This window comes from Protopterus annectens, chromosome 1.part0 (genome assembly GCF_019279795.1).
Source record: "Protopterus annectens isolate FY-2018-M chromosome 1.part0, PAN1.0, whole genome shotgun sequence".
NCBI lineage: Eukaryota > Metazoa > Chordata > Ceratodontiformes > Protopteridae > Protopterus > Protopterus annectens.
In genome coordinates this window covers 1,546,893,756-1,546,920,762 of record NC_056725.1, presented here as the reverse complement: position 1 = coordinate 1,546,920,762, position 27,007 = coordinate 1,546,893,756, and the positions used below count along the sequence as shown (strand labels likewise).

The 27,007-nt window shown below is 38.9% G+C and overlaps 1 protein-coding gene across 3 annotated transcripts in view; it reads left to right on the top strand.

Annotated features, from left to right (window-relative positions):
* The window catches only part of TMPRSS6 (transmembrane serine protease 6), a 1,200,807-nt gene that overhangs the window by 350,509 nt on the left and 823,291 nt on the right, over positions 1 to 27,007 (top strand). For all 3 annotated transcript variants that reach the window (XM_044068021.1, XM_044068020.1, XM_044068019.1), the window contains one exon: positions 20,126 to 20,268. In XM_044068021.1, the coding sequence (XP_043923956.1) occupies positions 20,126 to 20,268 (143 nt within the window). The remainder of the gene's footprint in view (positions 1 to 20,125; positions 20,269 to 27,007) is intronic.

Below are 27,007 nucleotides of genomic sequence, written 5' to 3'. Positions count from 1 at the left end.
GGATAGCTGGACAGTGATTATTAAATCAGTGTAATTCATCATCAGTAGCTGGACAGTAATTATTAAATGGATGTAATGGAATTATTTAAAAAATATATTTATTTTTACCTTTGCATAACTACCTTCATTGCTCTTGCTTACACTGGAAAAGTGCATCAAGCCAGAAAGGTTTAGAAAACTGAGTATTTAATGTATTTATCTGTTTTCTGGTGTCTTTGCCAGTTCCACTAGGCCTGTGGCCTATTATCAGGAGAGAACTAAGGTGGCGCTCATATTGACTAGGGAGAATATAACTTTTATATTCTCCTGAGCTATTTCCCACTCAGGTAGATAGGGCAGTAGTTTAACATGTCATTACAAAAATGGCACACTCGGGGTGCACCACAAATTATGCATTCAAATTCATCTAGACATGGCTGCAAACTGTCAGTCAGTGATCAGAAGGCATTTAGTGTCACTGGCAATGTTACTTGGCAATACTTGTAGACACATTTCTCCCAGTTTAATTATTTCAGTTTCTATTTTATGGGCTTTATAAGCTACATTTCTGAGGTGTGCGATTCTTGCTTACTCTCTAGTACAGGTATACTTACAGACTATAAATTGTGAAATTTGTGTATTGGCACTAAGGGAGACACCAGTGGTACTTTTCTATTTTTTTAAACTGCCAAATCATACACCAATGCACTGTATGAACACGTACATAAATGCATGGAACTAGCCATACCCAACAGAACCAAGACGCTCTCCTCCAAAAAAAGGGAGCCAATCTGGTGGTCCCCTGCCATTAATAAACTCTCCAACAGAAGGAAGAAACTGTTGCAGAAAAGGGTGAAGTCCCAAGACTAAAAAAACTCTCTTATTAGCCAAAACAAAAAGTTGAGATCCCTCTTCAAAACCTCTAAAGCCAGGCTATGAAGGCAGAATTGTGGCAGACACTAAAAGCAACCACAAAGCCTTCTATAGTTATATCAAGATTCTCTACTGTAATACCCAGGTTTGCTCTGAGTTACTGCACAATGTACCTCCTATACTGAGCCAACAGATATTGCCAACATATTGGCCAACAGATTCAGTGCCAGCTTTACCCCCCCCCCAAAGGACCAATCACAATACCGGAGGAATGCCAGGCACCCAACATTACTGCAGCACAGGTTAAAGCTGCATTGTCCAAGGCCAAGAATACAGCTTCCATGGGACCCAACAATATCCCTGGATGTGTTCTATGTGAACTACAAAGTGAATTTGCACCAAATCTGTGTGCCCTGTTCAATCACAGCCTGATCTCAGGCTTTGTCCAAACCAAATGGTGCACTGCTACAGTTATCTCTCTCCATAAAGGGGGAGCGACTACAGACCCTGGGAATTATCCCCCCATTAGCCTGATGAGTCTGATATGTAAGGCTATGGAGTGGATCATCATGGACCTAATTAACAAGAATATAGGGAATCTCCAAACTCTAGATCCCATGTAATTTCGTTTTGTGAAAGGTAGATCATGCCTGCTCAACCTTGTTGACTTCTTTGAGTCAGTCATCAGAGCTGTGAATGACGGCAAGGCAGTTCATACAGCCTACCTCGATCTGGCCAAGGCCTTTGATACTATTTCTCACTCAGGAATTATTAATAAACTCACCAAACTAGGCACCAACCCCTATATCACTAGGTGGGTTGCAAACTGGCTCACAGATAGAACACACAGTGTGAAAGTAGCGGATTCCAAATTAGATTGCTGACCAGTCATGAGTGTATTACCATAGGGATCAGTCCTGGGTCCTCTCCTGTTTGGCATCTACTTCTCAGATGTCCACGCCAACATGCAGGGACTCTGGCTGACCAAGTTCATAGACGACTGCAATCTGGGAGCCATTATTAACTCCCCAAGTGATATAGACATCCTACAGAAAGGCCTCACTGAGACCAATGACTGGTGTCGGAACCATGACCTTAAGCTTAATGCCAAAAAAATGCATCGTCATCCCCTTTGGGAAAAACTCAGTTCCCGCTGATTACCACATCGATGGGAGCTCACTGAACACTGAAGGCGTTATAAGAGATCTGGGGTCACAGGTTAACAGCAACCTTTCCTTCAACCACACATTGCCACTGTGATCAGAAAGTCCTTCTATGTGGCACATCTCATTACCAAGGGTTTTGCATCCAGGAAGAGAGAGGTCATCATCTCTCTCTACCCTTCCCTCATTAGGCCATTCATAAAGTATAATGCCCCATTTGGCATGTACTTCAGTAGACACATGCAACAGCTGGAAAAGCCACAAAAGTACCTCACAAAGAGGATCCTAGGCCTTAAACATGTCTTACACAGACAGACTCAAAAATACTCCAGCTATTCTCTGTCTCATATCGTCTACTAAGAGGCGATCTCTGGTTGACCTACAAAGTCATGTCTGACCCAGCTCTGTTAGAAATGCTACATCTAAAGAAATCCAAATCCCTCCGCACCACATGCTCTAGAGACCTCAGCCTCATTACCACAATCAACAGAACATGCTCTAGGGACAGGTCATAACTCAGAGACTGCCCATGCTCTGGAATACACTTCCCATACATGTCAAGCAAAGCATCTCACTGGCCTTCTTCAAGAGAAATCTTGATGAGTGGATGAGAAATAGAAAGTTCACCCCGGGGATCAATGCAGTGGCTCTACTTGATAGAGGCACTGGGAACTAACGTCGGACAGCATAATGCCAGGGCACGTCTATGGGCTAGGCATGTAAAGGTTCCAGGGCCATTAGCCTAGAGCACACCTATGAACCTATGATTAAACACATCTCTTCATGGTGGTAATAGTAGTGTGTTGCAACTCAAATAGGGAATTATAAAAGGGAACATATTTAATTATAGTATGAATAGATAACAAAAAATAAACATTCAAAAGCATCCCACGTTCATGGATAAAAGAATGCTTATAGAGGTATAAGATACACCCTACATTGACCAATTACATTAAGTGACCATGAAACAGTGGCAAACTTCTTTGCAGATGAGCCATGACAAAGGACACATTATTATTGTCCCAGAGTTAAAAATTGAAAGGGGGATATTCCAGGACAATTCTATGTCAGCACTGCTGTTTTGTCTTACGGTTACTCCATTAAGCTGTTTACTTTACAAATAAGACTGTGGTTACAATTTGGCTCCCAGAAACCAACCTTGTTTAAAGATTTCTAATCTACTTTTTGTGGATGATGTAAAATTATATAGTTCACCATAAGAGGACTAGTTGAAACCCCAACTACGAAAAGATGATTAAAGAATGACATTTGGTCTTAATGAATATGCAAAAGCCACATGTAAATCAGGAAAGCTGCAGTACCAAGAAAATATCCACCTGGAACAGAAATATGATATAAAGCAACTTGAGCAGTAGGGTGTCTATAAATATTTGGGACTAAGTGAAGGATTGGAAATAAAACATGAACACGTAAATAAAGCTTATCAAGGAAATTTTCAGAAGATTAAAACTAATACTGAAAACTGCCTTGACATCTAGGAATAAAGTCCAAGCTATAAACCAATTTTTCTTTCTGATCTAACTTACAGTTTTGAGGTGATAAGTTGGCCCCAAAAAGTATGGAATCAGATATGAAAAAAGAAAAAAATGCTTAATGCTTATTAAGAGATATATAAAAATCAGTGCATACCAAAATTTTACATTCTTAGTTATGAAGGTGGTATGGGCTTACTCGAAACTGATTACATGTATAGATCTGCAGTCATGTGACTGCATACATATCTGCTGACCTCACCAGATCCAAACATAGAAAAGTTATAAAACATGAGGAGATGAAGTCTAAAATGATATCTTTGCTTAGTTTGGCAGATGCATTTCAGTGTCAAATGAACAGGAAATCAACCAGAAGTTGACCAAAATCAGACAGTAACTGAATGTGCCAAAAACAAAAGAAAGAATATAAGAAGGATCAGATGAGAAGGAAAGATCTCCCAGAATAACATTGTGCTGAAAAGATTTGACACAGGAATGGTTAAGGAGAGGTGAGCTGAATCCAGTAGATCAAAGGCTAATAATGGCAACCCAGGTTGGTTGACCATGTACACATTGGTTTACAAAAAAACAACTGAAAGGGTGGAAAGACCATACAAATGCAGTATCTGTAAAACAGAACTGGAAACAGTTGCATATCTTGTGGCTGGGTGTGATACACTAATGCCAGGGGCCATGTATACTGAAAGGCACAATAATGTGGCAAGATTGTTGCAATGGGGACAGAGCAAACATTATAATACTGAAGTACCTGAGAAGTATTGGAAATGTGCAACAAAGCATTATAGAGAATGATGAAGTTTACATCACATGGGATCACACATTTCCAACAATAAAAAAAATAGATGTAATAAAACTAGATATAGCAGTCTGAAAAAACATAAAAATAGCATTGTTGATTGAAATTGCTATGTGATTACAGTGCCTTACAAACAGAGAGGCACAAAGTCATAAAATATCAGGTTTGTAGGCAGAAATGAGAGTGATGTAGAAGAAAGACATCCAGACAGTTACAATAGTAGCAGGACCAATGGGTCTAATAAAAAATAATTTACAGTCATATTTAGATATGCGACCGATATGTGTAACTGCATATGGATCACAGAAGGACACAATTCTTAGCTCATTGTGAGTGCTTGGAACAACACTCTTGGCTAACATCAAAAACTGAAACGATACTAATTTCATGAAGTCTAATTGTACTGTGACTTAGAAATGGAGTCCCTTTCTGCCATGGCATTAGAAACCCAAAATACTTGGAGAAATTAAACAGTGAAATGCCATCTTTTGAAGATGACTGGTTTACTAGGATATAAGGCAGCAGTACTAAGGGTAAGCAGACTAACATTAGGACAGACGGCAGTGATAGTGAAATAAGAAAATGCAGGGAATTAATACAAGTATGAATACTGAGGCCAGTAGAGCTTATCTGTTAGCACTAGCAGATTAGAGTCACATTTTTCCTCTGTTATGTGATTGGCATTTACTGTTCAAGTAAAAAGACAAAAACTTACAGTGACCATTTGCCATAAACTGCAATATGACTTTTTCTCAAGTCTGTTTGACCTGTTACATTTCTGACATTGAAGAATAGCTTAACTCAGTTTGTGGAAATAATACCAGAGAAGGCGTGGTAAGTAAAATGAGTTTAACTGCAGGTTTAGTTAACATAACTGCTTCATCTTAGATGAACATGAAGAATAACATTCTTGCCTGGCTCTGAAATGCTGAGCAAGGCGATGTCAGTTCTCCATATACCAATATCCACATTAGCAGATCAGCATTCTGCCTTATGGTCAGCTAATGTGCAACAATGATATAGATGTAAGGAATATAAGCCTATAGTTTCTGTTAGCAGTATCTGCAAACTGCTCATATATTTGCCTCAGCTAATTGAATATAACATAAGCAATATTCTACCTGTAGCGATAGCAAACTTTCATGTTGCCTTCCAACCTTATGAGCACAGCAACATAGTGATACATTCCAAATCAAACAATTCTCTTGGGAGCATAGCAACGCATGTTGACAGGCATGCCATAGTTTTACTGCTAATGTTAAGATACTCCAGTCCTAATGAAATGAAAATAAATGTAACTGTTAGACCCTGAGAAGGCTTCATTAAGTCATCTTACCCTGCATATGTCTCCAATACACCTATTCAGTATTTTGAGGACAAAAGAAACAACACTGACAAACTGCTAGTGTAAGTTTTTAAACTGTGAACTGTCTGAAATGCAGAGAGTACTGGATGTGTTTTTCATGTAAAATGGACAATCACAGAGACTGTAAGAGACTTTGTGTATGCTTCTCCCATCAAATGGTTAAGCACAAATTGTTAAAGAATTAACACAGGCAATGGAGTATGACAAGCTGGTCAGGCAGTGCTTCCACTGAGGCTAATCAGTAGACATTAGGAGGTTGGTGCTTTACTCATGCTACTTAAGTGATAGGGGTCCAAATTATTTGCTATTACAGTGTTTTGATTTATACTTATAAAATCTGCTAGACTTAAAAATGACTTAAGGTATCAGAGAGAGAGCGACTACCAAAGGAGGATGGAGCACACAGCAAAGAAAAGCTGTTAAACATGAACGAACTTTGGATGTATTACATCAGGAAAATCGAAATCTTGGTCCCTTGGTACATTATCCTGTTCATATCATTACTACAATGTATAACACTGTATTTTGCCATGAAAAGAAAACTCACGGGTGACACAGCTGCATGCTGGCTAGTATTACTGGTGTGTAGTAACTGGTTCACCAGTTTGGTTTTCGGCTGAAGTGCTTTCTTACAGAATGTGCATGTTGGCCCTGTTTCTATGTAAGTGTAGTCACACAAGAAGAAGCTTGGTCATCTAGAGGTTTACTCAATCAACTTTTAATTAACAAAGGTGGCTCATGTAAAGCATTGTTGTAATATCCTATTAAAACACTTCCTGTTACACGTAAAGGAATACACTTCCTCCATAGGCAGTCCAAATAACTTGTCCCTTACAACTAATAACTGAAATTATTTGGAGAAAAGATACATGATCATGGAGCCAGTCAGAAATTGCCTGCTGTTCAGGAACAACTCAATGATCATCCCTCTTTACAAGCACTTTCAATTGTCAGAATGCAATTTGTTGAACCATTACAATCTATCCCATGATGAATTGTTAATTACTCTTCTAAGAAAAGCTGTTCCTTTTTATAAGATATATAAAACCCTGAAATAATCTTCCAAAAGAAGGTAGACATATAGACACCCTACAAAAATGTCAAATTATACTATGTAAGTAGGTGGGACCTTGCAGACCTCACTTAAAATAATAAGCTCAAAATGGTTCATTTGCAAGCTTACATGAAACTGTCAGTATAGCATGTAACCTTAGCAAAGGTTAGGAATTCCTCATGCTTTGGCAATCAAAATCACCCTTCCCTTCTAACAAATCTATTCAGTTCAGATAGCTTGAGCTCCATCATACTCCCTAGCCTATGCCATGCAGGAGCCATGCACTCGTAGCTTAGCAAGCGTACTGGGCACGGTTGAGTTATTGTGTAGAAGAGGCATGTCTGACCTTTGAGTGGGGAAGAAAGAAGGCTCAGAGTTTTTCTCCAATCCACACAAATAAAATAGGAATGGATACTTGTCACCCAACCACTCATAAGAAAGAAGGTTTGGTATTATGGCTACTACCCACTGTTGGCTGTAGCATGCACTGAGAAGTAAGCTAGAGGATGCAAGTACAGTGAGAGATAAAGTGGAACAGATGATGTTTTGTAGTTGAATGCTTTTGCAGAATTATGCAATGCCTAGGCATAGTAACTAGGCCTATATCTCTCCTTGTCACACCCATCACATATTAATCCCTGGTACTGGACTTTGTTTAATTTCTTGAACTTCTTTAACTTTATTGAAAAATTAAAAGCACATGAGACATCATGGAATGACTGGCGTAAGTGACAGCACTGTGCCCAGAGGAATGTGGTTACAGGTGAGGAGTGGAGACAGGTGAGTGTTATGCACTGCATATTGAGCAGTTGTGTGTATAGAGAGCACAAGATATTAGACGGGCACAAGGTTTGATGAAAAATAATGCTTCTGCATGAGTTAATAAAGAATAATAATAAAGATGAAGCAACTGACTGGTCAGTAGAACATGCCATTAGGAAGCACTAACGAGGAAGGTAGGTGGTTTACAATTGGTTTAGCGCAGGATAATGGTAACTATTTGAAGTCTTGGGACCACTTTGCCTAGACCCAAGATATACAGACCAAATAACCAAAATTCTCCGGCTTACATATACTAACTCTGGAACTGCAATGTTTTGGAATATTCTATTTTCTATGGGGTATAGTGCTCTCAGAGTTGGTATACATATGTTTAGAGCATGTGAGAGGCTTTCCTTCCACACCAGGAGGTACAGGAGGACTTATCCCCCTGAAAAAAAAATAGGTTAAAAGAAAAGAACATTTTTGGTCTTTTATTTTTTAATTGAAATTTCAATAGGGTGCCTAGGATTACAGCTATGGAACATAGATGGCATGGATGGGTGGATGTCTCACTATATAGTAATCATTAGAAGAAGGAGAGAGTTGGAGGTGGTGGAAAAAGAGATGGAGTTGATCAATTTTAGGATATTAAGAAGAATAACAGGAATATGGTGCTATAATCTGCAGTCATCAAGTAAAGAAGAATGAGAGGTTCAAAATGTCTCTGTAAAAAAAAATAAAGAAAAAAAGTCCATGCCTATACAGCCCAGAGTGTCCTAATGGGGTAACCCAGAGGTAGACAAAGATTGAATTCTCAAGCCTCATTTATCTGAAATTCAACCCACCAAACATCTGATCTCCTCCATAGGAAACCATTGTTGGTGAGTTGTGCTGGCAGTGATGCCCTTTTTGGGAAGAATTTCCCCCTTCTTCATCTTGTTGTGACTATGTTGTTGGTATGTATAAGTTCAGGGAGTGTGGGGGCACTTGGAATCATATCAGGGAGTGCAGTGGAATTGTTCCCTACAAAAAAAAAAATACATTAAAAAATGTTTTTTCAGCCATTGTTGTCATGGAAAACAGTTCGGTGATTCTGATCCTCAACGGGTTTGACTTTCTCCTCTCAAACTGGAAGCATCCCATTGTTTTATCTACATTGAAAATAAAAGTCATATATACTGCTAACTCAGATATGCATCACCCATCCTTTACAGTATTGTATGAAATGCTGCATCCAAGCAACCAATCAGCTATAGAATTAAGCATTTCAAACACCGAGACAGAATAAGCAACCCCTCTCCTCAGAAACATGGGAAGGCAAACTCTCTGTAAGCTGCTTGCCCAGAAACTGATCCCAAGAAATACGTCTGAAACAATCCATCTATAAGATATTCTCCAGAGTGACCACAGAACCACATATCATTCCCAGCCAGCCAACCCATATGTAGCCTGAACTACAACACCAGGGACTATTCATACCATAAACAAAGGTTTTTATCCCACAGACTCTGTCAAATTTGGCATTGTTGCCTCTGTATTAAATACAATCCTTGTCCAACCCAAATAAAGTAGACCTGCAATCCCTAGCATTGTCGTGCCAAAACATTTTAGAATAATCCTACTACTTCAAATACATTAACCAGGTGAAAGAAATTATAAAGCACAGCTCATTCCTTGAATACATGTGTGAACAATTTGGCCAACATTTCTGTAGCAGATTCAGCATCAGAAAAAGGTCACCATGCATTGTGATGCAAGACATGCAGAGATGATGGTATTGCACCTTGAGTTTAATTAACGCAGCAGGTAAACATCGCAAAACATCACTATATGTGCTTGGGAATTCTGCACATCACTTGGGAAGTCACTGTCATTGGTTTGTGTTTGCAGTGGCTGGTTCAAGTACCCAGCAGACAAAATAGACACATTTTCCTAACATCTGTCTAAAATGATTGCAGTTTATTTAATAACATTTTAATTTGTCCACATGTAAGTTCTATGAATAGAATACAGTTTTACATATAGGTATGTTTTGTCACTATTTGATTTGTGGCTTTAGAGGATGTAATAGTTGACTTACATGAGGTCACAGGAAAACTTAAAGTTGTTCTTAAGGATGAGTGTGTGTGTGTGTGTGTGTGTGTGTGTGTGTGTGTGTGTGTGTGTGTGTGTGTGTGTGTGTGTGTGTGTGTGTGTGTGTGTAAATTGAGTAGCTGCATTCAAGGGCATCGTGGCTTATTAGTAAGACATCAGTTCTATAGTTGTAGTGTGTTGAGTTCAGTCATAACCTCTGGCTGGTGTCTGTGAAGAGTTCTGAATGTTCCCCTCCATGGCCATAAAGTCCAGCTTCCTTCTACCTCAAAAAAAAAGAAAGAAAGAAAGAAAACAAATGAAAAAAAATATCCTGGTCAGTTGTTTTCATTATCCTGTTCATTTATATGCTGCATTTACCTTGTCATTATAGAGGCCGTGGCTGAAAAGAGTCAGAAAAGAACCTGTTCACTTGCCTAATTAACAAATAAATTAAATGTCATTCCCACTTCTATGTCTGCTTACAATTGTATGTTGTACAGAGTGAGAGGACCAACTGGACTGAGACCCATTTCTAGAGAAGTTACAGGAAGAAAAGTTGTAGTATGTAGAAATAGTGATAAGTTGGAAAAAAAAGATATTGCATTTGTATTTTAACAGTCTTTGCACATACATATGCAATAAAGAATCTTTCAGCAACATAGTAAATGCATTAACATTACTAATATGTAAAAACGTAGTGGTTAACAGTATATAGGTTTATAGGTATATACTAGGTTAAAGACCACTGGAGTCTTTATATGCCTAGCCAAGCATTTCAATTGTATATCACGGGTCGAACTGCCTTAAAAGTTTTCTTAAGGGGTATATGTCAGCTAGGCCAGGATTTACAGGCTAAATCTGTCCATTAGAGAGATACGTGCTAGACTCGAGGTGTATTTCCAATTTCCCATTCACAGATCCACGTTTCTTTTGAATAGGATTAGGGAAGAACTCTGCTTCACATGGATAGGAAGCCTGTTCCAGAGAAGGCAAATTTTCTGGGACACATGCCTGTCTCTCCAATGTGTCCTAGTTATGTCATAAGTAGCATTTAAATCCCTTGATCAAGTAATCCTGATGCTATTCATTTTTTTCAGATATGAAAAAGGTCCATCAGAGTGGGATCCAAGGATTCTTTGCATGTGAGGCATAGATCACTTCTCAACAGTCTATAGGAAACAGTATAAAAATAGGGCTTTGACATGATCTGTGTAGGACATACTCTTTACACCCGGTATTCTTTTTGTGAGGAACCTCTATGGACATCCTAGTTAAAGCATGTGCCTGGTCAGGTACATACTGAAAGGGACATTTTACTCAATGATGGGCCTGATGATGACTAAATGCAATGGAATGATGGCTCTCTTGGACCTAGATGTTATGCTCTGGCTTATAAGTTGAGCAACATAGAATGATTTCCTTACTACCTAAGACAAATATTGGTCAAAAGTCAGGTAACTATCTGCATAAGTACCTAAATTCCTGACTAATGGTTCTACTCTTAGTAGTGTGTTATTGATGAGGTAATTTCAAAGGGTGTCTGACTTCCCAAAGGGTAGCTCCAAAGGCGGTGGTGTCTCCATATTCTTAAAGGATACGCACACCTCTAGACTAGTACCCCAGCATAATGCATCCGAGATACCTCTGATACAACTAACACTGAGTAAGATGGTGATACAAGTCACAGCCTGCTACAGAACCCCAAACATGTCCCTATATTCTCACTCCACTTCCTAAGCACCCTGGAATCTATTAAGGTCCAATCCAATACTCTCATACTGGGTGACTTGAACTACTCTTCCATCAACTGGGAAAACTATTTAAGTCCCAATGTACAGGCCAAATGCTTTCTGAAATTTGTCAGTTCCAATGCTCTGGACCAGCTCATTCTGAACCCCACTAGAGGAAGCAACATCCTCAACCTGGATATCACCAACATGGGAGACCATTGCTCCACGCCTATAGTCAATTCATCCCTAGTTAAATCCGACCACAAACTGATCACCATGAAATCTCCATCACACCTACACCCCCTGCTAGGGCGACCACCATGAAAAACTTCTCTAAAGCCAACTTTGGGCTCCTAAAATAGAGGTGGCAAACTTCTTGGCACCCATGCCAATGGAAATAGCTACATGACTGCCGAATCATATATCAATACACTGTATGAGCACGTACACAAATGCATGGACCTTGCCATAACAAATAGAACTAAGACACTCTCTTCCAAAAAAGGAAGCCAATCTGGTGGTCTCTAGACATCAATAAACTCCACAACAGAAGGAAGAAACTGTTGCAGAAAAAAAATAAGTCACATGATTGGAAAACCTCCCTTATCAGTCTCAACAGAAAGCTGAGATCCCTTATCAAATCCTCTAAAGCCAGCTATGAAGGCAGGCTGACACCAAAAACAACCACAAAGCCTTCTATAGCTATATCAAAAACCTCCAAGGCAGTACCCAGATTTGCTCTGAGTTATTGTTCAATGGCACCTCCTATACTGAGCCAACAGATGTAGCTAACATACTGTCCGACAGATTCAGTGCCAACTTTACCCCTCTCTCCACCCCCAAAGGGCCCTATCACAATACCAGAAGAAAGCCTGATACCCACCATTTCTACAGCACAAGTTAAAGCTGCATTGTCCAAAGCCAAGAATACAGCTTCCATGGCACCTGATAATATCCCTGACTGCATTCTACATGAGCTACAAAATAAACTAGCACCACATCTGTGTGCTCTGTTCAGTCACAGCCTTACCTCAGGCTATGCCCCTAATTAATGGCACACTGCTACAGTTATCCCACTCCATAAAGGGGGAGCAACTACAGACCCCGGGAACTATCACCCCATTAGCCTGACGAGTCTGATATGCAAATCTATGGAGCGCATCATCATGGACCTGCTTAACAAAGATATAAGCAATCTCCAAACTCTTGACCTCACACAGTTTGGCTTTGTCAAGGGGAGATCCTGCTTGCTGAACCTAGTTGACTTCTTCAAGGCAGTCACCAAGGCTGTGGATGAGGGTAAGGCAGTGCATACAGCCTACCTTAACCTGGCCAAGGCCTTTGATTTCATTCTCACTCAGGTATCATTGATAAACTCATCAAACTAGGCATCAATCCTTACATCACTAGCTGGCTTACAAATTGGCTCACTGACAGGACCCACAGAGTGAAACTTGCGGATTCCATATCAGACTGTCGACCAGTCAGGAGTGGAGTCCCACAGGGCTCAATTCTGGGCCCTCTCCTGTTTGGCATCTACTTCTCAGAAGTACAGGCCAACACAGAAGGACTCTGGCTGACCAAGTTCACTGATGAGTGCAAGTTAGGAGTCATTATCAACTCCCCAAGTGATGCAGACATCCTACAAAAGGGCCTGAAAAAAAAAAAGAACCAATGACTGGTGTCAAAACCATGGCCTGAAGCTTAATGTCAAAAAATGCATTATCATCCGCTTTGGGAAAATACTTATTTCCCATGACTTATCACGTTGATGGGAGCCCACTGAACACTGAAGGGGCCATAAAAGATCTGGGTAGCTAGGTCGACAGACACTTCACCTTCGACCACCACATTACCACTGTGGTTCTATGTGGCACATCTTATAACCAAAGGTTTCACATCCAGGAAGAAAGTGGTCATCATCCCTCTCTACTCATCCCTCATTAGACCAGTCATAAAATGTAATGTCCCATTTGGCATGTACCTGACCAGACACCTACAACAGCTGGAGAGGCCACAAAAGTACCTAAGAAAAAGGATCCTAGGCCTTAAACACATGTCCTACATAGACAGACTCAAGAAACTTCAGCTGTTCTTAGTCTCTTATCGTCTACTTAGAGGTGATCTCTGCTTGACTTACAAGGTTGTGTCTGACCCGGCCCTACTTGAAATCCTACACCTAAAGAAATCCCAATCCCCCCATGCCACATGCTCCAGAGATCACAACCTCATTACCACAATTACAAGAACATGCTGGAGGGACAGGTTCATCTCCCAAAGACTGCCCATACTCTGGAATAAGCTTCCCATTCATGTCAAGTGGAGCACCTCACTGGCCCTCTTCAAGAGAAATCTTGACAAGTGGATGGGTAACAGAAGGTTCACCCCAGGGATCATTCCAGTTGCCCTGCTGGAGAGAGGCACTGTGAACTAACATCAGGTGGCATGGTGCCTGGGCAATTATTTTAGGCTAGGCTTGTAAAGGCTCCAAGGCCATTAGCCTAGTACACACCTATGAACCTATAAACTATTAGGCATTTCTTGACATTGAGTTTTAAGCCATGGCTTTAGTACCAGTCATTTGTCTATGTTAGACCTTCCTGTAAGGTGTCGTATTTTGGGGGGAGGGGTTCTGTGACTGTTCCTAGCTTGCAATCATCCACAAACGTGGTAGGCCAGTGGCCCTTGAAATTGACCTTGACTTCCAAAAAATAGATGTCAAAGAGGAATGAACCTATCTCAGAGCCAAAGGGGACTCCACTGGTGACCAGCCTCTTTGTGGAGATAGTCTTCCCTATCCTAACTTTCTGGGCCTTAGCTTAGAGCCAGCTGGCTATCCCAGTGTTTAACATAGGGGTTTATGCCTATATCCATGTGTTTGTTTACAATGTCCAAGTGGGGTATTGTATCAAAGGCTTTAAGCAAGTCATGGTAGGCAGTGCGCATCAGTTTGCCCTCATCCATTGCCTTGGTGACCTTCTCAAAGAAGTCCACCAGAAAAAGTAGGCATGATCTACCCTTGACTAAACCAAACTGGGTTGGAGCCAGTGTTTGAAGGTTTTCTACATTCTTATTAATCATTTACATGATATTTCTTTCCATGGCTTTGCATATGAGACTAGTCAGACTTATGGGTCTGTAGATCCAGGGTCGATTGATGGCCCAGCCTTGTGCAGCGAGATGACTGTTGCAATTCTACACCTGCAAGGTCATGTTTCAGAAAATTTAGGAAGCATCCTAGGATATTATCAGGGTCTATCAATGCAGAGATTTTGCCCTTAGAGAGATAAAGAGAGAGAGAGAGAGAGATCTAGGACCTGCTCCCTAGTGATAGTTGGGAAGTTTTGTTTGATGGTATTTCCTGGGGGGTGGCTTGTGGGGGGGGGTGTAAAACTGGAACTAAATTTGTTGGCCAGCAGATTGGATATATCTTCTGGCTCAGTGTGGGTGGCTCCATTTACAGTCAATTCTGCAAAATACTGTGTGCTGCCTTTGAGGTTTCAGACATAGCTAAATAAAGCCTTGTGGTTTTCCTTTGCTTGTGAGACAACCGTTATTTCAGATTTGGCTTTAGTAGACTTAATTTGTCCTCTTAGTCATTTGTTTAGATTGATGAGATTGTTTGTATCATGCTGTATCATGCACTTACTAATCTTGTCTATGAATTTTATTGCACAACCTATTTAATATTTGGATTCCAATCGGGTGGTTTATTTTTTTTGAGTTAATTCTGTGCTTATTTCTGGTATGTACAGTTGTCACTATGTATTTATTGACATGATTGTACAGGGTTTGTAAGCACAATTGCTCATAGGCAGCTGTGCTCTCAGGGTTTGGAATCTTAACCTTTTTGACAGGATATTAATTAGTAGTAGAAAATTTGCCTTAAAATTGTTCCTAAAGGTTATGGGGATAGCCAGAGGGACAGAACTGATTTTTATTATGAAGTAGACAGCCTTGTGGTTTGACCTTACTGGAAATGATGAAATGACACTATGGGGAGTGGGAGGGTTACAGTATTTTCCCATATTTGTGAGTACCATGGTCGAGTATGTCTGTACCCCTGGGGCGTGTATGGACTTTCTGGTCTAAGATGTTTGTGTTTATAAAGTCCAGGAATATCTGGGCCTGAATGTCTGGGGTCATGTAAGTATCCCAGTTTATAGTGAGGTAATTGAAATCATCCATGAATATTGCATTGGGTTGAATGGTGAGAACTTCCAGTAAGTCCAAGTACAAGATATGAGTTTCTTGGGTCATAGAAGGTGACCTATAGCTTGCTAGGATATGACATGGTACATTCCCTATGGAAATCTGGACATGGAGAAGTTCAAGCAGGTCATCTTATTTGACTAGCCTTGATTTGAGTTTGTTGTTCACACAGATTGAGACACATCCGCCTTTGGTCCGCGCCATTGCAGTAGCTGTTCTAAATGTGCAGAAGGTATTGTATCCCTTCACTGCTGGGGTGCTCGCTGTGGCTTTAAACCATGTCTGAGAAACTGCACCGGTTTCCACACTCTCCATTTTGAAGAAAGCCTGGCAAGAATGGGGTTTCTTGTTTTGACTCCTGGAATTGAGCAATAATACCTTTAGATTCCCTTTGATTGGTTTTGCTATGTCAGGAGGTTTATCACTTTGACATTATCTAAAAAAAGCACCATGGGGAAGATAATATTTTAGCTGGTATTCAAAATCCTACAGGGGATAGATGAAGACCATCCTTGTCAAAGCAATGTGGTTTGCTGACCATATACTCCCATGCTGAAAAATACTGTACCTCCTTTGAATGATGCCATAAACTAACCCAATTATTGAAGTCAATCAAATTTTGTTCATATTATGGCTTCATCCTTGGTGAGGGGACAATCCTACCCAGTCCTAAAAACATGCCAGGCTGAGACAGGAGCACTTTATAATCTCGAAATACTGAAATGTCGAATTTCAGTATCTCGAGACTATAAAGCTGAATGTTTACAATAGCGAAAGTTCATAATTGCGAATTTGAATATCTCAAATTTGCGGTTATGGCCTTACGCTACGTAATGTCCGGGATTGTGTCTTGATGGTGCACAGTGCCGTGTGTGGATCTAGGTGTTATTTCAGGTAAGTGAGTTTTTTATAATGGTTTTGAGTGGGAGTTAGAGTGTATGTGAGTGTGCTGATATGTTTGATGTGTGTGTGTGAGGGACTGGAGAATGTGCGTGTGTGAGTTTGTTTTTATTTCCTGTTTGTGTGATCTCAGAGTTAGTATATATAAGTAGGGGGGGGTGGGGGGTGCAGGGGGGCTTGCTTATGTGTATATGAATTATGTATGTGTGTAGGTTTGTTTGTTTATGATGTGGGTGTTGTGGTGTAGTGATGTATGTATGGTGTAGTATGTGCAGTTTGTTCAGTGTTTTGAATTTCACGGTTTTGGGTTCAGGGTTTTGTTGTTTCAGTGTTTTGTGGATTCGGTTTCATGGTCTCGAGATACTGAAATTCGATATTTCAGTATTTTGAGATTATGAAGTGAATCCAGCTGAGACATATAATCCAAGAGTTTCATAATGTCTGCCTCCATATAGTCCAGGGAGGTATGTCTCAGGTTATTTATACCCACATGGACTATGACTGAGTCATGCTGGTACTTCTGGTCTAATGACCAGTTTCATCTATCAGTGTACAGTAATATGAGCAGAGGAGATGAGACTGGGAGAAGCTTCCAGGGCCAGGTATAAAGGAGATGAAACTGGGAGAAGCTTCCAGGGTCAGATATACAGTAGGGGCAGACAGTTAAAAAGCCTCCAGGAAAAGGGCGAGCAGGTAGGAAACAATAAAACTGATTTTAACAGTAAGATAAGGGCAGTAGCTGAAATGTACTTTCCTGGATGCAAACTGGAGTCCAAATACTTTGCTTCCTACCTTCCAAGAGATTAAAAAAGCTAAGATGGCAGACTGCTTATGTAGTACAAAATAGGCTGGAAATGGCTTAAAGCTCTAGCCAGTAGTGCTTGTTTTCCCAAATTTTGCAGAAATGTCATACTCTCTCTGGATTTAATTACCTCAAGCTATGGTTACAGCTCACATAGCTGGCCAAAGATGGCATTTTGTTTTAAGTTTGAAAAGTGACTAAAACACAGATTATATATGCAATGTGGATAATCCACGTAGGAGCTCAGAAAAATAACAATGGATAATGTAATACCCAAATCTAGTAAAATGCAATAAAAGAGAGTCCACTCAGATAACCATCTAGGCGCAGCACAAAAATAACTTGAAAAGTACTTCAGACTATAAAGTGCTAAAGCTATAAACACACATTCAATTAATAGCTTTAACTTCATTTTTAGAACAAACAGAAATAGGAACCACACATAACTGATTTAAATGGTAAGATAAAAACAGATGAAATGTACTTCCCTGGATGCAAAATGGAGCCCAAATGTTTTGTTTCCAAGCTTCCAAGAATCCAAAAACTAAATTTAAAAATACAATAATAATGTAGTAGAGGAAAATTTTTGAAAGAGGAGCAACTTTAACATTGAAAACATTGCATTGTATGGCTTCTTATACATATATACTGTGTAGCAACTTGCTACTACTTCTGTATGAAACATGCTGGATGATGTATACTACAAGAGGTATGTGCTGTGCCTCCTAATGATAACACTATTAGACTGAACACAGACGGAAACTGAAATAGATGCATTTTACCAAAAGGCATGGCAGCTATAAACGTGGAGAGTAAGACATTTTTTGCTTTAATAAATAATTGAGTTTATTGTTATCAGAAAGGCTTATAAAGGGGATGGAGCATTTTTTCATAACAGACTGCAGTGCTATTTGCTTATGACAGATTTGCTTAATGATAATTCCTTCTGATGTGTATTACCTAATAAGATGACCAAGTAATTCTAACCCGCTGTTGATATTATTCTTTTTAAAAATATATACACGTCTGTTGAGCTGTTGCCTGAATATATGGGTCAACTTTTTAAAAAGTAGATTATCAGGTTCTACTTTAGATATATTGCCCTTCAAAAACCTATATGTATTTAATTTCTTCACCTGTAACAGCTATTGTTATCAGTATTACTAAGACAGGACACTAAGATATGGTGTGTTAAAATTAAATCAAGTGAACAAAAGATTTAATTTGTTGTTATCTGATGTTTTTCTTCACTTACCCTGACAAATCCTTGCAAAAGATTTTAGTCAGAGATAAACAGGTTAGTTTGATTAGCTGTCTATTCATTAAATTATTAAAAATATGACTTGGTTCCTATTAAATTTATCCCCTCCTTGAGTCTGCATGCTAGATTTACCTTCACATGGAATGCATTTTCTACACAGTATTTAAGGACAAAGATAACCACCTCACTTAAACAGACCTTAAAGCTTGACTTATAGATTCATAGGTTCATAGGCACATACTAAGCTATCGAGCTGTGAGGATCTTGCCCCTATCCATGACGAGCAAAGATGCTAAACCAGAGGTGAATATGTGGTTAACTTCCAAGAAGATCTCTCACTTGCAGCTGTTTTGGAGTTGCATTCTATTTCCAGGCTTGATTTACATCTTCACATGTTTTCCAAATAATTACACCTATTTTGGAGGTGCTGCCTATTTTTAGGATTGATTTACACTATGCACTATTTTCTGAACTCCATCAAACACAATTTTGAAGCTATTTAAAACACAAGAAACACATGACCAGCATAACTGGTGACATGAGTAATTTAAAGACAGAGAGTCCATATATTACATCTTCCTTGTTTTAGAACAAAAAATAAGTTGTGCTGTGTCATCACTCTTGTTTTTAAACGTGCGCTTCTGAGTAGCGTCCCAAGATCCTACTGAAAGAGGGAGGAGTTGTGTCACATCGCATATGCAAATTTCATAACAAACATATTTTTTGCAAGGTGATAGGGTTACCCAATTTGTGGAGGAAGACCATCACATCCTACTAATTATATATACTAACGTCATGGTCACACACCAGTAGGAAAAGTACAGATTTAATGATTGCTGAAGGTGGTTTTCATTAGTTTATAGTCAGGCAAATTACATTTGTAGTGCCTGCATACAGCAGATTAACCACCTTGTCAAATATCCTAATATCCTGAACATAGAGATGCAGAAAAAAATCAGTTTGGATTATATCCTGCTTTATAAATATGTTTGACAGGCTGTCCTAGGGACTTTTTGAATTAGGAAACTGAATTACGTAATTTAAGAATAATGTAATGGTTATCCTGATATCAGAAAAAATAAAGATGTGACATTTTCTAGTTTAATGTGGTGGGGTAATTTGATGAGATCAGTTCTCCTCTGTTTTCATGTTTGCATGTCTAGAGTGTGTGTGTGTGTGTGTGTGTGTGTGTGTGTGTGTGTGTGTGTGTGTGTGTGTGTGTGTGTGTGTGTGTATGTGTGTGTGCATGTGTGCGTGTGTGTGTGTGTGTGTGTGTGTGTGTGTGTGTGCGTGCTTGTGCGTGTGTGTGTGTGTGTGTGTGTGTGTGTGTGTGTGTGTGTGTGTGTGTGTGTGTGTGTGTGTGTGTGTGTGTGTGTGTGTATCAGCATTTGAGAGGATAATATATAGGCAGAACTTACACTGTTCTGGGTCTTTATCATAGTAATAATAATAATAATAATAATTAAAACTTCATACTTTACAGGATTGAGGAAAAAATGTAAAACATATTCATGGGCACTAGATCTTGTAGTCTGGAAAATGGATGTTCTGTTTAGTGCTTTCTATGTCATGTATTTAGATTAAGTAATTCTTGAATCCCACAAAGTGATCTGCTATTCTTCTCTATTTTTGCGTTATAGAATACCATGCAAAGAGCTCAGAGTTAAGAATTGGACAATACTACATTGGTCGACTCTCTGTTCTGAACAGAGAGTTTGGTCCGGAATATTTTAACCTAGAATCACCAACCTTCAAAAAAGAGGCTGGCCAAATCAAAACAATGGTAAGCCAAGTGTGTTTTCCTTATTCTTTAAACACCGTAAGAGTAAAACTATAGATCAGTCCTTTCCAGCATCTTAGATTGGCATGAACTCTACTGTCTAAATTAATGTTATGCCACTCGCCATATTTACTGTCTTACAAACTCACATTACTGCTAAAATCCTCGTAGTAGTTCATGTCATGTGTTGTACCAATGAATGTTTTGCATGAGGTCTAATAGACTAGATTATTCATCCTCATGTCAGGTTAGAGGAAGAATGGAACAAAGTGCAGCACCAGCATAAAGGGCACCGCCAGAGAGTTATTAGGGCACCGCAGCAATAATGTACATAAGCAGAACTGCCAAAATACAGGGGTATCCTTAAACGTACAGAATGCCTGTCTAAGTAAGCAATATGGTCTCTGATCATATATACAGGTGATGATAAGCCCATCAGATGTTTATTATTTGTCAGTATTTATGAAACATTCGTAATGGTAGAGTATCGCTGTACTTATCTGACATATTTATGTTCTTTGTGCTGATTTAGTGGACCTGAATATCTCAACAAACCATCTTTGTTCCAAACAATTTTTATAATGCATAGTAATTTATTGAATACATTAAAACCAACAGATTGCTTTATAACAGAGGTCACCACTTATATATAACAGCTAGCAATCTATGAAATCATTCTGTTTGCTGAAAGCATCAAATTGCAGGTACCATGTATACTACACTGGCATTAAGTGAAAACAAATGTCACTCTTTAAGTGTGTATCCGATATAGTGCTTATTGAATGGCCATCTGTGGTGAGGAGATTCAGGTTTTCTTCTTCTATTATTATATAAGGGGATTTGAGGACTGAGTTTTTTTTTCAATAAATCATAAGAAATATTTATAGATTTGACTGGTGCTAAGAAACACAGCTGTGCTACAGCTACTGGTGATACTGGACAATCAGGTGAAGGCCACTGCTCTAGAAATGTTTGCAGGACCAAATTTTCTATGTTGTGCATAAGACCAACATTCTGATAGACTTGTTTTATATAAATCTTGGGGGGCTTGCATTCACATAGCAAAGGGCTTTGAAGATTGCAAGAAGTATGACTTGATGTGTGCCTTTGAACTAAAAAGTAGCATGTCCTTTTCTCTTTGTCAGCATTACAAATGGGCAGAACAGGTTTCAAAAAATTAAAACAGAAATACCATCTTCCTAGATGTTTATTTGGATTTTCCAAGGGAGATGCCCTTCATGTAGTGCTTGGAGTTGTATAATATAAATATATTCTTGGAGATTTAATACTGAATATGGTAGTATCTTTGGAAGAAGTGCTACACTTAATGGGATCAAGAAGCTAATTACTTCAATCTTGCAAGTAATCTGAAGTTAATATATAATTTAATCTTGGTGGGCTATAGCATGCTAACCATCTCTAGTACTTATCAAGACTGCAGAATGGAAGTCCTTAACCTCAATGACATATTCATGCTTGGTCACCTTTTGTGGAATTAAATGATCTGTGCTATTTGAATGCTCATAAATCAGTTAATAAAATCAATATGAAAATTAGTGGTCAGAGATATATAAACATGGACAGGCAAGAAGATGGACAAAAGGAAAAAGTGGTAGGTGGGTAATTTGACTTGAAAATGATCCAAGGTATGGCTAAGGGACTTATGAGGTGGACAAGGGTATGAAGTATACTTAAGAAATGGAGCACTAGAAAAAGAATACATGATGCCAGCCTGTTGATATAGAGGGATAAAACCCTAACTACAACCCAGGTGACTTGAGTTTAATTAAAGACTCAGGTGCCAGACAGTGCTGGGAGTAGGGATGGGTGTGCCTGTCCTGCTGCAGTGTATGCTGGCAGATCTTCTTGGGAGTCCTGAAAGAGGTTGGGGGGGACAGGCTGTGGCTTAGACAAAGACTGCTGTGAAGTGTTCAAGAGGATGCTGAAGAGGTTGGCTGCTGTGGCTGGCCAACTGTACCCTGTAGCCATACCTCAAAGCCTGTTCTGTGCACATGCAAGATGATGTCAACAGATGGGCAGGGGTGTCAGTCTACCAATAAAATCAATTACCAGCTGCAGTGTGATGATACCTCACTTTGCCTGTCCTGCACTACAGTGTGCTGGCAGGTCTGTTCTCACCTGAGCCATCTGACGGAGTAAGCCTGGAACTCAGTATGCAGGGAAACCCTCCCAATGCAGGCTACATTGGGGATCCTGCTAGATGTAAGGAGATCTGTGGTGATAGGATATTGGGATCAAGCATGAAGGGACCCAAAATCAAAAGCACTTGGAGCACAAAATATGCATACAAAAAGAGTTATGGATAATGATAAAAATGAAATCAATGAACGGGAGCAAGAGGTGAACGATTGGCATACCTGCATAGCATTTGTAGAGAAGAATGTTACAGGTAGGATGCTCAATGGAGGAAAGCAATATAAAGTGCAAGAAAGGCTCAGTATGGAACCAGATTTGGATCATAAAGCTGGCATTAGGAGCAAAGAAGCAGGGGTAAGATGAAAAGAAATGGGTTAAGCAAAGGACTCTGGAGATTAAGATTCAATATATTATCGAAGCAAACTGAACGCTAAGACTACGAACAAAGGACAAAGTAAGAAATGAAAATAAGGGTACTGAAAAAAGAATGGATAATAAGGAATAAAATGGATAACAAGGAAACCAAAGAAAGTATAACAATGGAATTAAAGGAGTAAAGTGAAAAGAAAATAAGGCTGAAGCGACTAACAGAGAAATGAAATGCAGGTGGGAAGCAAATGATGAGATGTCGAAGATGAAACAAAGGGATATTAACATTTACAGTTTTAAAATAATGCATGACATGGGGTTTAAAAGTAATGGCACTGGGATACAAATGCAGGAAGACAGGAACTGTAAAAGCCTGGACACATTATGGGAACAACTGGTTTGGTATTTTGGCAGGCTAGAAGGGCATTACTGCCCGTGCTTGAAATATTTGTATGTATGTATGCATTTTCAATCAGTGCATTAAATGGAATTTCACTTTATTACCAAATTAACTACTTGCTATTATATATATATATATATTTGCATTTATTGTTTATAATATAAAAATGTATTTCAGATACTGCCCATTTTTCTAAATATCAGAAGAAAAGTTAGAATTTTCCCTGGAATATCAGAATATTTGTCATTTTGCAGTTTTGCGTGTTGCATCCATAAGTTGCTCTAATGGAGCAGCTACAGTGGATATAAAAAGTGTACACACTCCTGTTAAAATGCCAGGTTTTTGTGATATAAAAAATGAGACCACAATAAATAATTTTAAAACTGTTTCCACCTTTAATGTGACCTATAACCTGTACAATTCAATTGAAAAATAACCAAATCTGTGAGGCGAAAAAATAAAAAAAGTACAATAAGCTGGTTGCATAATGTGCACACCCTTAAACTAATACTTTGTTGAAGCACCTTTTGATTTAATTACAACATTCATTCTTCTTGGGTAGGAGTCTATCAGGATGGCACATCTTGACATGACAAAATTTGCCCACTCTTCCTTGCAAAAGTGCTCCAAATCTGTCAGATTGCGAGGGCATCTCTTGTGCACAGCACTCTTCAGTTCACCCCACAGATTTTCTATTGGATTTAGGTCTGAGCTCTGGCTGGGCCATTCCAAAACTTTAATTTTCTTCTGGTGAAGCCATTCTTTTGTTGATCTGGATGCATGTTGTTCCCATAATAAGTGTCCAGGCTTTTACAGTTCCTGTCTTAATTGTCATAATGAAAGGTGAAATTCCTCTTCATCTTCAGCTTTTTAGCAAACACCTGAAGGTTTTCAGCCAAAAGTGACTGGTATTTGGAACTGTTCATAATTCCCTCCACCTTGACTAAAGCCCCAGTTCCAGCTGAAGAAAAGCAACCCAAAGCATGATACTGCCACCACCATGCTTCACTGTGGGAATGGTGTTCTTTTGGTGATGTGAAGTGTTGTTTTTGCGCCAAACATACCTTTTGAAATTGTGGCCATAAATTTCAACCTTGGTTTCATCAGACCATAACACATTTTCCCACATGTTTTTGGGAGATGATGTATTGTTTTGCAAATTTTAGCCGGGCCTGGATGTTTTTCTGTGTAAGAAAAGGTTTCTGTCTTGCAACTCTACCCCGTAGCACAGACATATGGAGAATATGGGAGATTGTTGTCACATGTAGTACACAATCAGTACTTGCCAGAAATTCCAGCAGTTCCTTCGGTGTTTCTGTAGGTCTCCTGGCAGCCTCCCTGACCAGTTTTTGTCTTGTGTTTTCATTAAATTTGGAGAGACATCCAGTTCTTTGTAACGTCACTGTTGTCCCATATTTTCTCCACTTTTTGATGGCTGTCTTCAGTGTGTTCCATGTTATATCCAATGCTGTGGACATTTTTTGTACCCTTCTCATAACTGATACCTTTCAACAATGAGATCCCTTTGATGCTTTGTAAGCTCTCTGTGAACCATGGCTTTTGCTGTAGCAGGCAACTGAGTAAATGTCAGGAAAATCCTACTAGGACAGCTGAACTTTATTTGGAGTTAATCAGAGTCTCTTTAATTGATGGCAGATGTATACCCAAGGAGACTGAATGCTGAAATAAAATCAAAAGGTGCTTCAACAAAGTATTAGTTTAAGGGTGTGCACACTTATGCAACCAGCTTATTGTACATTTTTTTATTTTTTATATTTTTTCCCCTAACAGATTTGTTTATTTTTTTTTCAATTGAATTGTACAGGTTATAGGTCACATTAAAGGTGGGAAAAATTTTGAAATGATTTACTGTGGTCTCATTTTTTTATATCACAAAAACCTGGCATTTAAACAGGGGTGTGTACACTTTTTATATTCACTGTATATAATGTATTAGTTTTATCTTGGAGTAGCCAGAATCATGAGTCTGCACTCCAAATTAACTTTAGCATATAACTGATTTGGTTTAGCAGGTTACATTTTTCGCCCAATTGCACTGTTATCTCCTCTAGCAAAAATTATGGAAAAATGTATACATAAACAACTACTAAACCATCTCCTCCTTAACAACCTACTAGCTGACACCCAACATGGATTTAGGCCTTCACATAGTACTACCACTGCACTACTCTCTTTCACCAATACCATCAACTGTAACCGTAATAACAACAAACTAACCTCTTCTCTATTTCTAGACCTGTCAAAAGCCTTCGATATGGTAAATCATACACTTCTTCTCCACATACTGAAATCCCTTGCCTTGAATGACTCTTCTTTAACCTGGTTCTCATCATATCTTGAAGATCGACATCAAGCAGTACTCTGGAAAAATTCTTTATCTACTCTATTACCTATCTCATTAGGAGTACCACAGGGATCTATACTAGGCCCACTTTTATTCTCCATCTTTATTAATGATCTCCAATCATCGATCCAAAACACTACCTGCATACAATATGCAGATGATTCCACTTTAATCTGTACAGCCTCCTCTCAACCAGAACTCCAATCCCTTACACAAGCTACCTTTTCAACCGTTGAACAATGGTTCTCTAAAAGATGTCTTCTCCTTAACCCCAAGAAAACAAAACTATTACTTTTTTCACCTACACACAAATCTACTCAACTACATTTTACTATCACTGCAAGTGATAACTCTCACATTACTCCTGACTCCACTACAAAACTGCTTGGTGTTACTATTGATAATAATCTTAGCTTTGACCACCACATTAATAACACAATAAAAACAGTTAATAAAAAGATTGGTTCACTATACAGAATAAAACCCTTCCTTACACCTAAGGCACGGACTACTTTAGCACAATCACATCTTATCTCTACCCTTCTGTATGCGTCCTCGATCTACACTAATCTATCTAAAGGTAACCTTAGGAAACTGTCTATATCCTACCACAACATAGCTCGATTTGCCACTGCATCTCAATATAGAACTCACCACTGCATAAACTTAAAACTTCTACACTGGCTGGAACTTCCTAACAAGATTATCTATCAACAACTCTTAATAGCACATAAAATTTTATATCAACCCTCAAAACACCTGCTCTTAGCAACCTCTTGACTCCTATAATAATTTAAAACAACTACGCTCCTCCCAAAAGCTACAAGTTAACATGACCAGAATTTCAAACTCTGCAGGGAACTGCCTTTTCTCCAACTCAGTTGCCAAAATATGGAATAACCTTCCCTCACATATCTCCTCTCTAGCCACTTTTCCTTGCTTTAAAAAGCAACTTCTTTCACATCTGAATAACTTCTGGCTCTGCTCTTGTACCAATCCAGACTAACCTACTTTCATCTTTCAACTATATTTGCATTTTATTTAACACTCTAAATCTCTCTCTCAAATCATAAATAACATTATGATTCAAAAAAAAAAAAAAAAAAAAAAAAAAAAAAATTATTATTTTCATTTTTTTTAATTACATAATTTGTATTACATAGCTAGTATTATCTATTTGTTATTAGAATAGCATCACCTGACCTGAACTAATTTCCTTGTATTATTGCTCTTTGCCTATATCACAAGTGTTTTTTTTTTTTTACATGTATTTCTATAAACATGCTTTAATCTGTGGAGCTTTTCTCCCCGGGCCTCCACTGAAAATGGACAATGATCCAGTTGGACTAGCCCGGTCAACAAATGTAAAATAAATAAATAAATAAATAAATTTTACATGTATGAACCTCCTTCATGAAGAATTAGTAGTGGATTTGATTATGTGTCTTGAA